We start from the raw sequence: 16,067 nt of genomic DNA on the forward strand, positions 1-16,067 counted from the left end.
TTCAAGTCACCCCACAGCATCTCAATGGGATTCAAATCTGGACTTTGACTTGGCCATTCCAGGACTCTCCATTTCTTCTTTTTCAGCCAATCTTTGGTTGATTTACTAGTATGTTTTGGGTCATTGTCATGTTGCATGGTCCAGTTCCGCTTCAGCTTTAATTTTCTAACTGATGGTCTCACATGTTCTTCAAGCACCTTCTGATACACAGTAGAATTCATCGTGGATTCTATGATGGTGAGCTGACCAGGTCCTGCTGCAGCAAAGCAGCCCCAAACCATGACACTTCCACCTCCATGCTTCACAGTTGGTATGAGGTTCTTTTCTTGGAATGCTGTGTTTGGTTTACGCCAAACATGTCCTCTGCTGTTGTGTCCAAATAATTCAATTTTGGACTCATCTGTCCAAAGAACATTATTCCAGAAGTCCTGGTCTTTGTCAACTTTATCTCTGGCAAATGTCAGTCTGGCCTCGATGTTTCTCTTGGAAAGCAAAGGTTTCCTCCTTGCACACCTCCCATGCAAGTTAAACTTGTACAGTCTCTTTCTGATTGTAGAGGCATGTACTTCTACATCAACAGTAGTCAGAGCCTGCTGTAGTTCTCGAGATGACACTTTAGGGTTTTTGGAGACCTCTTTTAGCATCTTGCGGTCTGCTCTTGGGGTGAACTTGCTGGGGCGACCAGTCCTGGGCATGTTGGCAGTTGTTTTGAAAGCCCTCCACTTGTAGACTATCTTCCGGGCAGTGGAATGGCTGATTTCAAAATCTTTTGAGATCTTTTTAAATCCCTTCCCAGACTCATAGGCTGCTACAATCTTTTTTCTGAAGTCCTCTGACAGCTCTTTTGTTCTCACCATGGTGCTCACTCTCACTTCAACAGTCAGGAGCACACCAAACTAAATGTCTGAGGTTTAAATAGGGCAAGCCTCATTCAACATGCAGAGTAACGATCTACTAATTATGTGCACCTGGTGTGATATACCTGTGTGAGATCTGAGCCAATTTAAGAGGGAATACATGTGAGGGTGTCCTATCTTTTTCCTCAGTTAGAATAGGCATTTTTGTAGAATGACATTTACAGAAGATCTTGAAAAGACTTTTCTTCAGTTTTCTTTGTTTAGTTGGATTACTTTAATCTCTCTGTATTGTTGAAACGGAGATGAAATAACCATTTATTAAAAATGTTACAAAAAACCACATGCTTTCAAAGGGTGTCCTAATTTTTTCACATGACTGTAGATTAAAAAAAATCATTAGTGGACTCACTAATTACTCTCGGGCATTAAGGATTAACATGACCTCAATGTTCTTTCATAAAAATTGAAAAGTCTTAAATAATGACAGGATGCATGGCACCCAGCTTAGTTACGTGGAAATGCAGAACATTTTATGTAAAAATCTAGGGGAAAAAATCTATAATGTGACCTGGCACTCACTGAAATATTGAGTCACGCTTTCCCAAACATGATATCCGCTCCATCTCTGTTTTGTTATCTACAGCTCCACATAGCTGGTCAGTAGACAAAAAAACAAAAACCCTTTTTTACTATTTGGCATGTATCATTTATTTATCATATCATTCAAATGTAATAATACATCTCTGATATTTGGTTAAGAATATCATCCGCCTAATTGCAACAATTTTATATCATAGACAAACATTTAGAGAACAAACCACCACTCCTGAACAGGGCGGCTTTTACATGGTTAGTCCACATGTCAGAGCCTGTATTTGTGGTTACCAGGCAACAGGAGTTACTTGTGAGATCTGACCTCATGATAAATCATTTCTGACCTGTCAGCCTATATACCAGCCGGTGCTTTCCTCTCTTCCTTTTTTATGCCATACTCTGATAATGTGCCACATGCAAATTAAATATATTTATATTCAGGATATGATAGCTGAATGCTCCAAATATTTAGGGTGTTACTTTGAGGTTTCTAGTTAATATAATCATAGATGATGACAAAAACAAATCTTATTTAGACTATGATTATTCTTTATATAAATTAATCATATTTGAGCAAAGGGATTAGATATGATTAGTTTCCATCTGCTGAAAAGCATGACTGTTTCTATGACACAGTTGCTATAAACATAGAGGCACATCCGCTAGTTCATTTTCTGTTTTGGCAAAGAGCCCAGTTTTTTTCTGTGTCACAAGCATGCTTGAGCAAATGATCACACTAAGGGGTGACCTAAATGCAGCACACCACACAAGCCTTCATTTAATCAACAGCGACTAATCTTATTCATACTAGACTATAATTTTCTATAGGGTTATGAACTGGACTAAACACTTGTCAGTGTGTCTTTTCTTTTTCGATGTCATCATGATTGTATAGTATGTGGTAGCAGGGTGTACAGTCAGTTCAGTCAGTATAAGTTAGTATAAGTAATACTAATAATCATCTGATAATAGTGGGTCTCAGCATTAGGCAAATTTAACTTTAGATGAACAACAACATATTACTTTTCTTTAATTGGTAATTATTTATTTAACAAAAATTAAGCCAAAAAGAAATAAAAATGTGGACAATACTAAGTATCTCCTTAATGCTTCCCCACTATTTAAGAGGGTAACTTGTAGCCAGCTGAACATTAGCCCTTGATTAATTGATCACCAGTAGGAGTGCAGATCTCTGTGAAAGCAAAGGCCTTGGCAGTTTGCTGGTCTGGAGAATTCAGATATGTGTTAACATAATGCCAAGCGGTAAAGACCATTTCCAAATAATTTGGAGTTTATTGTTCTACAGTAAGAAAGATTATTTATAAGCAGAAAGCATTTAAGATGTTGCCAGGAGTGGACGTTCCAGCGCATTCACCCCAAACTCAGACCAAGCAATTCTAATAGAAATACACCCAAGAGCTATTTCCCAGATCTCACAGGCCTCAGTGAGCATGGTAAATGTTAAAGGCCAAGACGGCACAATTAGAAAAACACTGAACAGTACGATTTGTTCAGAAGAGTTGTCAGGAGAAACCCCTTTCCTGTATAAAAAGACCGGGGAAGCACATGGTTCACAAAACTGCATCTAAACAGAGCAAAAGGCTTCTGGAACAATATCCCATAGACAGATGAGACCAAAGTGGAGTTGTTTGGCCTTAATGCCCAGCACCATGTTTAATGAAAAACGAATAGAATTTCAGCAGAAACGCCTGTCAAGCGCAATGGTGGAGGGGTGATGATTTGGGCTTGTTTTGCAGCCATAGGACCTGTGTGCCTTGATGTCACTGAGTTAATCACAGACTCTTCTATATATCAGAGTATTCTAGAAGCAAATTTGAGGCCATCTGTCCAACAGCTGAAGCTTGGTCAAAATTGGGTCAAAACAGGACAATGAGCCAAAGCACACAAATGAATCTACATCAGAATGACTGAAAAAAAAAAAAAAAATCAAGGAATTTTGGAATGGCCCAATCAAAGTCCAGATCTCAACCTTGCTCAAATGCTGTTCCAGCACCTTAACAGAGCTGTGCATAATTGAATACCCCGAAACATTAATAAACTGAATCAATGTTGCAAAGAATAATGGACCAAAATTCCTTTGAGAGGAGAATATTCCTTTGTCTTTGTGAGAAACTGATAATGTTATAAAGGAAACAATCCCTTCAAGTTATTGCTGCTAAATGTGAATCTACAAGCTTTTGAATCATGGGGGTACTTAGCATTGCACACACACACACACACACACATATACTGTATAAAAAATTTTGTTTGTTTTTTGGCTTTATTTTTATTAACCAAATAATGGTACTGTAAAAGAAAAAAAAATGTAAAAAAAAAAAAAAAAAAAGTTGACGTGGTATTTGCTTGAAACTAAGACCTACTATGATCAGATGATTCTTATTATGTTTTTACTGTATACAAAAATACATAGGATTAAATAAAGGATTATTTACTTTTCAACGGGACTGTATATGGAGGACTGGTGGACATGCACACTAAGTAACACTGCCTGTAACTCAATATTTTAGCTACTTAATGTAATGTTTAACATCATTTCTTAAGTTTGGTGACCCTTAGTGAGAGTAATATATTCCAGGGACACATGCTATGTCTTTGAACACAGATGAAGGGAACTCCCCTAAATTTTTTCCTTATCATGTCACTTTCTAAAATTGCTACATCAAGCTATTTCCATTCTGCTGACCCACTTGCGCTGCTAGAATACTCCAGAATGTTGCCACAAACTAGAGCAACTTCACATTAGCCTAAAGTTTTTGTGTTATTTCAGTAAATCTGGCACCCACAAACCTGAAAATGTCAGGGTTTCACTGAGTTCCCATGCCCTAAAAAGGCTATGTTGCTTTTGTCATTCTAGCTCTCTTAACAGCTTCCCTGGTACAGCATGAGAAAAAAAAAAAATTACAGTACACTACATTAGATGAGGTGTTGTTTAAATCCCTTTGGTCTATTGTGACATCTGAAACACAAAACAAGTACAAATCTGTTCACAGCACTGGGAGATGAAAAAAAAATCTCCAATGAAAGACAGATGGATTTGTCTGTCTACACATTCTCTATACTACTTGTCTTAAAGGTCAAAATGACCCACCTTCATTAAACCTCTAAAATAAAGCTGCTTCACCAATATTTAAACCCTAAATATATTTTGCATGAACACACAACCTGTTATTAATTACAAACTTTGTGAATAACTGTGTTTTACCTCTTCACAGTGGATAAACTTGTCCTTAAAAGGACCAGGACTTTAACCCTTTGGTAGATATGAAGCTAGAGTCTCCCTAGTTGCAAGGAGTGTAGAAAGAGCTTGTTCCTTTTATGCCTACCATTGTGATCTGCCTCTTCAGGAGCTACTCGCTGAGTTCATAAGATGTGAAGAAATAGTTTCACAAAGATAGGAGTAGATGTAACCTCTCCTCAGGACCTATACACATCTGCCAAGATTAGCAGCTCTACTGTATGTAGGCCTGAAGGTTAATCTTTTAAAAATTTGAAAGGATGGATGGATGGATGGATGCTTTTCCAGGTTTTTTTATATTTCCACCTGTGCTATTTCCAGGAAGACCTTCTTGACACCTAGTGTGGTGAACACACAGAGCATTTAGGCACTGTCCTAGACTGCATATCTTGTGGGCTCTGGGGTCAACCATGCATGTGTGTGTGTGTGTGTGTGTGTGTGTGTGTGTGTGTGTGTGTGTGTGTGTGTGTGTGTGTGTATGCATCTGCGTGTGCATATGTATGGGGAGGGGGGGTGGATGGGGGTTATGTGTATCTTTGTGGCTTTTGTGGAGTGCAAACTATTTTCCATCTGCCAGGTCAAAAATGACCCAAAGACAATCTTTGTGCCCTGGTGATGTACAGATTTCTCTGAAACATAAACAAGGGTGATGCCTCACTGTTTCTAATGTCTCTAGGAAAAGTAATTATATTCAAAAAGAGATCATTTAGTGGATTTTATTTGCTGTTAAACATAGTGGGAGGAAGTTTATTTTTGACCTTGAAGACACATGGTTTATGAACTTTCTACTTTCAAAATACCCCTTTTATATTGTTAGAGTGCAATAAAAATCTAAATGTCAGTAAATATGCCAGGGGACATAAGCCTGTGTCTATAGCAACACTTACAAGGTGATTTAGTGACAATGATATTGAGGGAATGAACTGTGCACTATTTCTATGCAGTAATCCAATAGCCTGCATGTTTTTAAAAAAAGAGCTTTCACCTGCTTGTATACTGTATAACTGGAAACTTTGGTGCCACCTGTCAGACAAGACTTTGCACACTGCATTTTAGAAGACTAGAAGATTCTCATTGCTTGTGATATGTTCCATAAAAGACGATTCAAATTAAAACACAATGCATTATCACAAATTTAGCACTAGTCATCCCAAATGCGGAGTGATTTGATTCATTCAACCTACATGAAAGCTGGGAGATAGTAGATTTGGTTTTCCCTCTACTCTACATCGAAATAGTCTAATTTTTAGCTACTTGATAGCTGTTTTGTAAATTTTAGTGCTTCGGTGTTTATAAAGATGCTCCATTTGAAGAGGTAAGTGTTTAAAGTTGTCAAGCCCAAGCTCTCATGCACTCCGAGGCCTTAAGGAGAATATTCAAGAGAAACTGTTCAGACTAAAAGCCTATTAATAGCAGTGACAGCAGCAGCTGTGGAGTAACACAGACCATTCTGCCTGGGGAACAGTACTGGAGACCGGGGGAAGTGGGCATGCCAAAGGTCTTACAGGGTTTTATAGCTGTTTTCTTAAAGTTAAGTCATCCAAGTCGAGTAAAGTCATCTAAATTGTTGAATAAGATGTAATACAAGGAACCTAAATAAAAAGCCAGGAAATAGGAAGTGAATTCGGCCTGTTGATACCCTGACTAGCAAAAAATATTTCTTTAATGAAACACATGACATTCACTTAACCTTTTAAACTTAAGTTTTTGTGTTATCACTAATGTGTACGACCTCACAAATAGCTTTCACTCCAAAGATCACCTCCAAAGATCCAAAAGATTTTCTCTTTTGTTCTATAAGGCAAGGCCACACAGACAAACATGAATGAAGCACTGTCTTCTGCAAGACAAAATACATGCCAATATCTGGCAACCCACTACACATGGAGGGCCTGAGGTGTGAATGAGTGTACCAGAAAACTTGGAGCCATGATTTAATATAACCAACACTGAAATGGATGATTTTTTACATGGCAGATGGCCACTGAGATTTACATCATACATGCTAAAAAGTCTAAAAGAAACCATTGGGCTGTAAGTCTTTACATAGAGGTTTTGTTTAACCTCATGCGTTCACGCATACAGTATAAATAGAATTTTTTGACACATCTTATTTTAAACAGAATACTGCGTATAACTGGAAAATTAATAAGTTAAATCGTCAGGTAAGTTAGTCACTGACTATCTATTTAGAATGGAATACTATACTTCAAACTCTTAAGTAAGTCACTTTACCAGTAACTCACTCTCTATCTCACATACTTACTGGCATCTACACCACCCAACTACTGGAAACCTCCTGACAGCTGAGAGAACAGGGTGGACTAAGAAGAGGGGTGGCAAATGTGAGGGAGGGGGTAAATGTGACTAAGGCTACATATAAAAGCTTTGAGCTTGCCACTGATCTTCATTCTCAACACAGTTACCCTCTTTCCAGCACACAACCCACTCCATAACTTCAGAACTATGAGCAAGACCTACTCCTCATCTGCTGAGACGGCCTCTTCCTATCGTCGTACCTTTGGTTCAGGTTTGGGCTCAACCATGTCCAGCTCTATGTTTGGCCGAGGCTCTTCTGGCACTTCCCGTGTTTCCTCCAGGGTCTATGAAATGACCAAGACCTCCTCCCCTCTTTACTCAAGCCATCGCTCCGGAGCATCCTCCTTCGCCTATGGTGGAGCTGGGAAACACTCCTATGCAGGTTCGGGTGAGAAGCTGGACTTCAGCCTGGCTGATGCCATGAACCAGGATTTCCTGCACACACGCACCAATGAGAAGGCCGAGCTGCAGCACCTGAATGACCGCTTTGCCAGTTACATTGAGAAGGTGCGCTTCCTTGAGCAGCAGAACCAGGGCCTGGTTGTAGAGATTGAGCGCTTGAGGGGTCGTGAGCCCACACGTATTGCTGAGATGTTCGAGGAGGAGATGACGGAGCTGCGTAGGCAGGTGGATGCTCTGACCAACCAGAGAGCTCGTGTAGAGGTGGAGCGTGACAACCTGGCTGATGACCTACAGAAACTTAAGCTCAGGTAAAAGAAATTTCAAAAGAGTTCTAAACCATATATTTTTTAAAAAGCTGGATGCTTTCTATATATGTTGGGGTAAAATCTCCTTAGAATTGTGATAGCTGCATTATTTTTCCCCCCTATGGTTATCTTCTATCTACTGAAAAAACTATTTGTGTAAAAGTGTTATAAAATTCTGAAGATAAAAGTATGTAAATAGTGTTGGAAGTTTGCCTAATATGCCTAAGGTTTAAATACTTATTTTGAAATAGAATAATATGAAAATCTGTAAAATGGGTTAAAAAAAAACTATCATGTATCATACAAATTAAGTTTGAAATGTGTTGTTGAGAAAATGCTCTTGTAAGAGATGCATCATTCTTTATTAGAACAGAATACAAACAGATAATAACCACTTCAGGAGTGACACTATGGGGAAACAGATTCCTCCTGCATAATGTTTCGATTTGAGCGTGACAACATCCTTAAAAAAATTTACACATTAAATTAGCACTAAAACATTTAATGACGTGCAAAGGTGTTTCAAGGACACAGCAAGTCTTCAGCATGCTCGCCACTATTCTAACCTTTGTTATACAACAGGTCAGGTTAAGACTGAAAACAAGAAGACTGTCTTCATGACTCATGTATGTGTATACCTAAAAAGACCAGAAAAAAGGGTGATCCAAGATGTATTATTTATTTTAGAGTTTATATTATAGTGGGAGTTTGTATCCAATAATATACCCAAGTTTCTTTATAACTTTATGTTTTTCTGGAGCAATAACAGTGAACTACTGTTATTTGAATTTAATGAAAATTCATGGTCTAGGTTACAGAATTTGACATGAACATTGCGCAGATATGAGCAAAGACCTTTACGGTTAGATTCCTGAAATACAGGAGGGCATACTTTCTAACAGTCGTATAATATTTCAAAGAGTGTTTGTGGAAAAGATCAAATGTTTTATTTTTCAACAAATACTGCAGAAAAGCAATTCCATTTTACCCTGCAGGCATTGTTCGTCACAGAAGATTTAATTAGCAGCTATGGTGTCAAAAAGCATAAAAGGGCAATAAGCCCTGGACACAATGCTAGCTGTTAAAATATTAAAACTGAGTGTAATCGTGAAGCACAGCTGGGGCAGGGGGTTTAAAAGTAAAAAAGACTGCTCAGGAATTAAGGCATGTAACAGAGCGAGCAACATGATATGATTGAGTGGAACGTTTGAACTTGTGGTGTACATTAACCACTGCTGAAGCTCATATATATAAAGCGTTTATGTTATTGGGAATGTGATTTGAAATTGCTTGTGTTGCTTTCCCAGCTGCAAGAGCATTCACAGTAACATGGCTCCCAGATTAGTAAGCTATTATTATCCTCCTTGATATTTCCACCCCCCCCAGCACTGTGGAGAATTCTCATCTCCTAAAATACTCTTATCTCTCAGTGCGTGTACATGTGGGTTGGGTGCTGGTGGGGCTGAGCGAGTGTGTTTGAGTGTGTGTGTGTGGCAGGGTGAGTATGTAGCACTCAAGGGACTGTAGGCGTTAGAGAATCACTGCCCTATATTAACAATAATGATTCACTAGAACCGTTTGCAGGCTGGTAAAAGCAGATGCTATTCGTAGGCATTTCTCAAGCAGAATGGATCTCCACATTATAAGGAAAACTCAAAAAGAGGAAGAACATAGACTAACACACACATACACCTATATGTAGTGATTAAAGAAAACCAAAAACGCCTATGACACCGGTTATTAAGCATTAACATGGCATTATAGTTCAATCATGTCTCTCTAGCACAGCAGGCAATTGAGTGATCAGCCAGTGAATAGTGATAATCATGCCATGACTCCAGCATCTGTCATTAAAATATCAGACATAATCAGCATACCAACCATGATATGCATGCAACCAGACATGTGCTTCATAATGTATGCCTAGTCTTTTCAAAGAGGTCAGGGACGATTTTAAAAACCAATGTGATTCCACTTTGGACAAATGCCATATCCTCATTGACCCCTTACATTGCTTATTCATGGTAAGATTACACCAGGCATTCTTTCTCTCTCTCTCTTTTATTAAGTGGCCCTCTGTAAATGGAAACAACTGCATTTGGGATAAATGTCTGCAGGGGGAAGGGGTGGTCAATAGGGCTAAAAATATCTTATCATGATACTTCATAAAAATAAACTTGCACAAAAAACATGTAAGCACACGGAACAAAAATACACTTCAACCCTTTTAATAGGTGCTTGTTACTGTGAGTGATGAGTCGGCGCATCTATTATTGTGCATTAGGTTTTATGGCGCAATGCCGTTGAGTGCTTGGTTCTGATTGTTAAGTAGGTGCTCCCAGGGTGCAGAGCAAATCATGAGTTTTTATTAACGTGTTTATGCTAATATTTATCATTTCTATAGAAATAAAGGATTCATATGCACATATGTTTCACATAAATAAAAAATCCCAACAATGCTACCACCATCTGTGGCCAGGATTGACCTTTTGTAGCATCTCTAAATTCATGCACGCGAAAGAGTGCAGGTAGCTTTTTCTCTATGTATGTCCTGCTGCCCTGTGACCCTGTGACACAGCATGGGCAGCGGTCTGCAGAGATGCAATTAGCTGCCTTCACATTTGTCAGAGGAAGCATGTGTTACCCTTTAACCTTTCCAGCTGGTAGCTGTCTTGTGATAGGGGTGGGAGGGAATTGGCAGGTGGTCAAATTGAGTGGTTCTCTGGACAGAATGACTTTATAACAGCTATCACTCACTAGCTAACTAACTGGCAAAAAGAATCCAAAGTTTGCCATTCTTTATTAAATAAAAATGAATGTAATCTGTGACAGATTTTGCTAATGTAACAGTAATGTGTTGTGCTGCTATTGTCATGTGTTGGTATTTATATAAAAAAAGATACAAATGTCTGTTAAACCTCAGAAGTGAGCACATTCGAAGGTCACTGAGCTTGAATTGTATTCTTCTGCAGACTTCAAGAGGAGATCCATCAGAAAGAAGAGGCTGAGAATAACCTCTCTGCTTTCAGAGCTGTAAGTCCACACATTATTTTATGACAAGATCAAAGGTTCATCTATTGAAATGTATTTCTTTAAATGAGTCATTTTACAGCACTTTTGTTGAATCTGAGCCTAATCCTGTCTACAGGATGTTGATGCCGCCACTCTTGCCAGGCTGGACCTGGAGCGACGCATTGAGAGCCTACACGAGGAGATTGCCTTCCTCAAGAGGATCCATGAGGAGGTTTGTGCGCTTTCCAGACCATTGACTAAGTCACATATCGATTGTGTCTTGGTAGTCACAAATGTCACACAGCCGTTAGTAGACTATAAACATTCCTGATCTGTTCTATTTCTGCCCACATGTCAATCACTTAGTATATAAAAGGAACAAAGTGTACACATACTTCCACCCGCCCACACGAACACACACATGCCAAATCTCCAAAGGTTAGAGCCTTTCATGCTCCTTTCCTTTTCTGTCTGACATTTAAGGGTAAAACATTAGCCTGGTGTGTGTGTGTGTACTGTATGTGTGTGTGTGTGTGTGTGTGCGCGCGCGTGTGTGTGCTATGACAGGGAGGGGGCAGTGCAATGCAAAGGAACAGATGTAGTTCTATAATTAAACTCCAAGAGAGACAGCTTCACATGCAACTGTTATACAGAACAGAAAAAAAACAGTCTCTAGTTTACTTCGATAGTACTAGTTTAGGTTTACAAAAATGCACCGTCAAGGTTAAATCTAGAACCTAAGAGTTCCCCCAGAACTTAAGTGCTTTCACTATTTAAAAGGCATTCAAGTAGAACCATTCTGAGGAGCTTGGAGCACTGAACCCTTGGAAGAACCCTTGAAGAACCCACAAAGAGGTCTTTTCTTTTGAAGAGTTTATTTTTGTTTACATTTTTATTTCTTTTTTTGTCTAAATAGGAAATCCGTGAGTTGCAGAACCAGATGCAGGAGACTCAGGTCCAGATCCAAATGGACATGTCTAAGCCTGACCTTACCTCTGCTTTGAAGGACATCCGTGGCCAGTATGAGGCCATTGCAGCGAAAAACATTTCAGAAGCAGAGGAGTGGTACAAGTCTAAGGTCAGTAATTTGAATACCAACATTGTATAGCGAATAGAACTATCTGTACTCATTAAAATCTGAGCAAATCAATAAAAGAAAGTCAATTAATTACCTCAATAAATAAATGTGGAAGGACAAGACACTCTTTAGCAACCCCACTGACTGCATCTTATCCCTCCCCTTCCCCAGGTATCAGATCTGAACCAAGCCGTGAGCCAGAACAACGATGCATTAAGAAAGGCCAAGATGGAGATGACGGAGTTCCGCCACCAAATCCAGTCCTACACTTGCGAGATCGATTCCCTCAAGGGCACTGTAAGCCACGCTTAATCTCATATTTAATTTAATCTTCTTCATAAAGGTACAAGAACAATTACCAGCACCCATGTCAATGTAAACATGAGCTCAGCCTCAGTACACCTGGGTAGTTATTAGCTGGTCTTTATTATGTTTGCTCGGGAGCTTAGTGGGTATTTACACACTTGAATCAACTGAGATTCTGAAGATTAACATTTTGTATCTACAGAACTGTCTTTTTAAAGATTTACTCTGTATAATTCTAATGTGTCTAGAATGAGTCTCTGATGAGGCAGATGAGAGAGATGGAAGAAAGGTCGGGCCACGAGGCTGGCGGTTACCAGGACACCATTGCTCGACTGGAGGCTGAGATTGCCAAAATGAAAGATGACATGGCTCGTCACCTTCGCGAGTACCAGGATCTTCTTAATGTCAAGATGGCCCTGGATGTGGAGATCGCCACATACAGGAAGCTGCTGGAGGGAGAGGAGAGCAGGTGAAATAGTGAAGAAAAGCATTCGTCTGTTGTTAGAATAATATTTTGTACAGACTGATCAGATTGTTTCTATATAACTTATTATCATTGAGAAAGACATTGCAATCTTATATGTTGTTTTTGACCTTTCAGGATCTCTCTGCCTCCGCAGACGTATTCCGCTTTGAGCTTCAGAGGTGAGGCGTTTATATGTAGATATAGACTATATACAGTATTTACATTCTACAGTCAACAGAACTCTTTAAATCCTCCACCAGGGGGAGCAAAAACACTACTTCCATTTGTTCAATCTTATACCCATAATAAAGGATGCACAATAGCATCTATGCCTATATCTAGAATCTTGTTATGAAGATGTTTCATTATGTACAGTAATAAATCCTGGATACAGGATTCATAGAAAGCATTAACCCATTACACTTATTGTTGTGATGGAAACCGAAAAATGCATTAAAAAAGGATGTTACCATTCAGTACAGAAAATTTAATAATGTAGTTCAACAATGTAATCTTATGGTGGTTATGTATGTTACAGAGATGAGTCCAGAGCAGTACTCACAGCCACGTTCCTCTGAGGTCCACTCCAAGAAAACAGTTTTGATCAAGACCATAGAGACCCGTGATGGAGAGGTGACAGACACACACACACACACACACACACGTCACTTTAAGATGTTAGTCACCTTTTCATCGCTTTGATTGTAGATGCATACAAGTTGCTGCTGTTCTATTCCTGAAATCATCAGCTGTCATATTTTTTTTTATTCAACCCTAGTCTAAAATGTCTCGTGAGGCAATGAGTGCCATGAGCGCTCAGTGTGTAAGTTTAGCAGCAACTCCATTTTGTCTTCTTTCTCACACCTCCTTCACACTTCCTAACGTTTCCTTAGAGAATCCAACCCCTTTATTTTAAATGCCACTGAACTCAACGAATTCCTCTGAGGCACCGTAGGCCTGCAGCATCATTAAAATCCACTCAATACTCATAAACATTGATCTTCCTGTAGTGCAGAAGAGAGTTACTGCTTAAAAACTCAGTTCCCCATGCACACTTTATCATTCAATTTTTAAAATTATTATCTGACAAACATTTGACACACACCTTGTCTTGAATTCATCTTACACCACCTTGTGTCTGTTCCAGCACTTTATTTATTTTACACGTCTTCTAAATCTTTTACGGAAAATTGTATGCCTTGTCAATTTTACCTTTTACTGATCTTTTCTTGTCTTCTCTTAAAGGTTGTCAGTGAATCCACACAGCACCAGCAGGACGTCCTGTAGGAGAAGAAAAGAGAAGAAAGGCACTATGCAAAGAAATCAGCAGTACAATTTGCTCCAATTTAAAACAAAACATTTCCAAGCCATACAGGCCACTTTTTCTTCTTTTTTTTTTATATACCTTTAGTGATGCTATGACCCACAATTCCAGGCAGCTATGAGGAATAAAAGAGAAAGTGTGCAAAGGCCAAAAGATTATGAATAAAGATTTAACTGTGGTGGTCATTTGTTAAAAAGAAGGGCAATATTCAACTGCTTAAACTCTGAATTTTGTATGGAAGTGTATGTGTGTGCTTGTGAGTAAGTGGGTTACATCTGCATCATGATTTATCGCATACCACCATATGAGGCCTGTTAAATGATTTTGTGGTTTCATTAAAGAGAAACTTGAAACACAATCATTTGAAGTGCTGCATAATTTGATCACATAAATGTCAATGGCTTAGCAACTTAAGATAATGTTAATGATTTACAGATATGAGAAAGGGAACTACAATACAAACCTGTTTGTTAGGATTATATAAAGGGAAAAACATTAAAAGGACATATTTCCTCTATGCTTATCAGATTTCATAAACTGGTGTTTACTGACAGCCTATTGCACCACAGGTCGTCAATCTTAGTAAGGATGTAGAATTTATCAGATTTTCAGCAAATAGAAGATTTTAGCTTGAAGGCAAAGATGAAACGAGTGGATGGAGGTGCGCTTCTGCATTAATGGAATAGAACCCTGCGTACACACCTGTCCTTTGCAGATGAGACTAAAGACCATAACACACACACACACACATACAGACAGGTGACAAATAAAAAGACACACAAACATAAAGTGCAGTAATGAGGTTATGAACCAACACATGCCGGTAGAAAAGTCTCAGTATATCTTAGCATAAATTTGTGCAATGATTTAAACATGACTCCAAAAACTTCCCTAGCTGTTGAACTGGGTTGAGATGTGACAACTGTAAAGACCACAGAATAAAGTATAATACATACCTCATTTAGGGGGAGTGGTACTGTAGCTCAGGTGGCTAAGCCTCTACAGTTGGTTAGGGGATCACATCCCAAACTACCCAGCCACTGCATGCAGTGCCGGTCCCAAGCCCGGATAAAAGTCGATAAGGGCGTCCGCCGTAAAACCAGTGCCAAGTTGTTGTTCGGATTGATGGTCCGCAGTGGTGTCCTCTCGACAGGAGCAGGTGAAAGACCAACAACAATTTTTAACCTTATCAAACCTTACAGTAAGGCCTTGAAAATTTTGAATGGGGGTGGAGCCATCCAGGAAGAGGCCTCACTCATCAATAAATGTTTCAGGATAAACGTGTTCAGTCAGAAGATCTTTTTACACGTGGATTCAAACCATGTCAGCAAAATGCCTCGCATAGCATTAAGGCGCTACTCATTTATTCAGATTTTTTCCCTTGGAGCAGCTCATTTTCTCCTTCCACACTTACACAAACACAGGTTGCCCCTGAGCTCCTTTTTAATAACATTATGTTTCATTTCAGCAGCCAAATGTCAGCTCAATAAACCAGGAAAAAAGTGTGCTTTTGTGGGATCTCTTCCACTGTGACCTTTCCTATTCACTGCTCATAATCAGGTTTCCTTATTCCTCATCCACTTAAACTATGCATCAAGCTTCAGTGCTCTGATCAGATCTCAGTCTCAGCATCCCATCAGAGTATGCTGAGACTAAACACAATTTAGACTCAAAAAAAAAAAAAAAAAAACACAGCAAAAACGGCTAAGAATATGCAGAAGCTTGGTGTCAATATGCTGTAATTGTGAAAATACACACTCTCAAGGTACTCTCACACAATATCAGACTACAAGTCCATGTATCCAGCTGCGAGTGCTGTTCCAGTAGGAGCAGGTGCTAATGCCCTCTCTATCACTTTCAAATCTAGCAGTCTAGACACTTCCTCCAGAGAGTACTAGCACATTTGCAACAGGATCCCAAACACTGGGTCGTAAACTGAGAGTTTATAATCATTCTAAAACTGGTTAGTGTTTCTCTCATCAGCAGTCTGGACCACCTCAAAAAAATACACATGCACAGCACGTACAAATACATCAAAGGACAGCTTTGAAGAGCTTTTGATGGAATTTAGCAGGAGCTGGTTATTTTAAAACGGAAAAACAGAAAGACAGCGACATTTAGTGTTCTCTCACGTGCAACACACCGGCT

At 39.2% G+C, this 16,067-nt stretch overlaps 1 protein-coding gene across 2 annotated transcripts; it reads left to right on the forward strand.

Annotated features, from left to right (window-relative positions):
- Positions 1–7,110: 7,110 nt before the first annotated feature.
- Positions 7,111–14,277, forward strand: desma (desmin a). 2 transcript variants are annotated; one of them, XM_053497277.1, is made up of 9 exons: positions 7,111–7,736; positions 10,706–10,766; positions 10,882–10,977; positions 11,662–11,823; positions 11,995–12,120; positions 12,378–12,598; positions 12,731–12,774; positions 13,134–13,228; positions 13,374–13,743. In XM_053497277.1, exons 1-9 carry the CDS (start codon positions 7,174–7,176, stop codon positions 13,509–13,511), a joined length of 1,506 nt encoding a protein of 501 aa, XP_053353252.1. In that variant the 5' UTR covers positions 7,111–7,173; the 3' UTR covers positions 13,512–13,743. The 2 variants fall into 2 exon arrangements, with proteins under 2 accessions (XP_053353252.1, XP_053353253.1); XM_053497278.1 differs by lacking the exon at positions 13,374–13,743 and adding an exon at positions 13,841–14,277 and having other exon boundaries at positions 7,114–7,736.
- The last annotated feature ends 1,790 nt before the right edge of the window (positions 14,278–16,067 follow it).

This window comes from Clarias gariepinus, chromosome 5 (genome assembly GCF_024256425.1).
Source record: "Clarias gariepinus isolate MV-2021 ecotype Netherlands chromosome 5, CGAR_prim_01v2, whole genome shotgun sequence".
NCBI classification, from domain to species: Eukaryota; Metazoa; Chordata; class Actinopteri; order Siluriformes; family Clariidae; genus Clarias; species Clarias gariepinus.

What these genes read in the sequence shown, in the direction of transcription:
- desma (XM_053497277.1), top strand. Translation starts at nt 7,174, where the DNA reads ATGAGCAAGACCTACTCCTCATCTGCTGAGACGGCCTCTTCCTATCGT. An exon ending in CTACAGAAACTTAAGCTCAG is followed by an intron (nt 7,737 to 10,705) that starts GTAAAAGAAATT and finishes ATTCTTCTGCAG; the next exon opens with ACTTCAAGAGGAGATCCATC. An exon ending in AGGAGTGGTACAAGTCTAAG is followed by an intron (nt 11,824 to 11,994) that starts GTCAGTAATTTG and finishes CCCCTTCCCCAG; the next exon opens with GTATCAGATCTGAACCAAGC.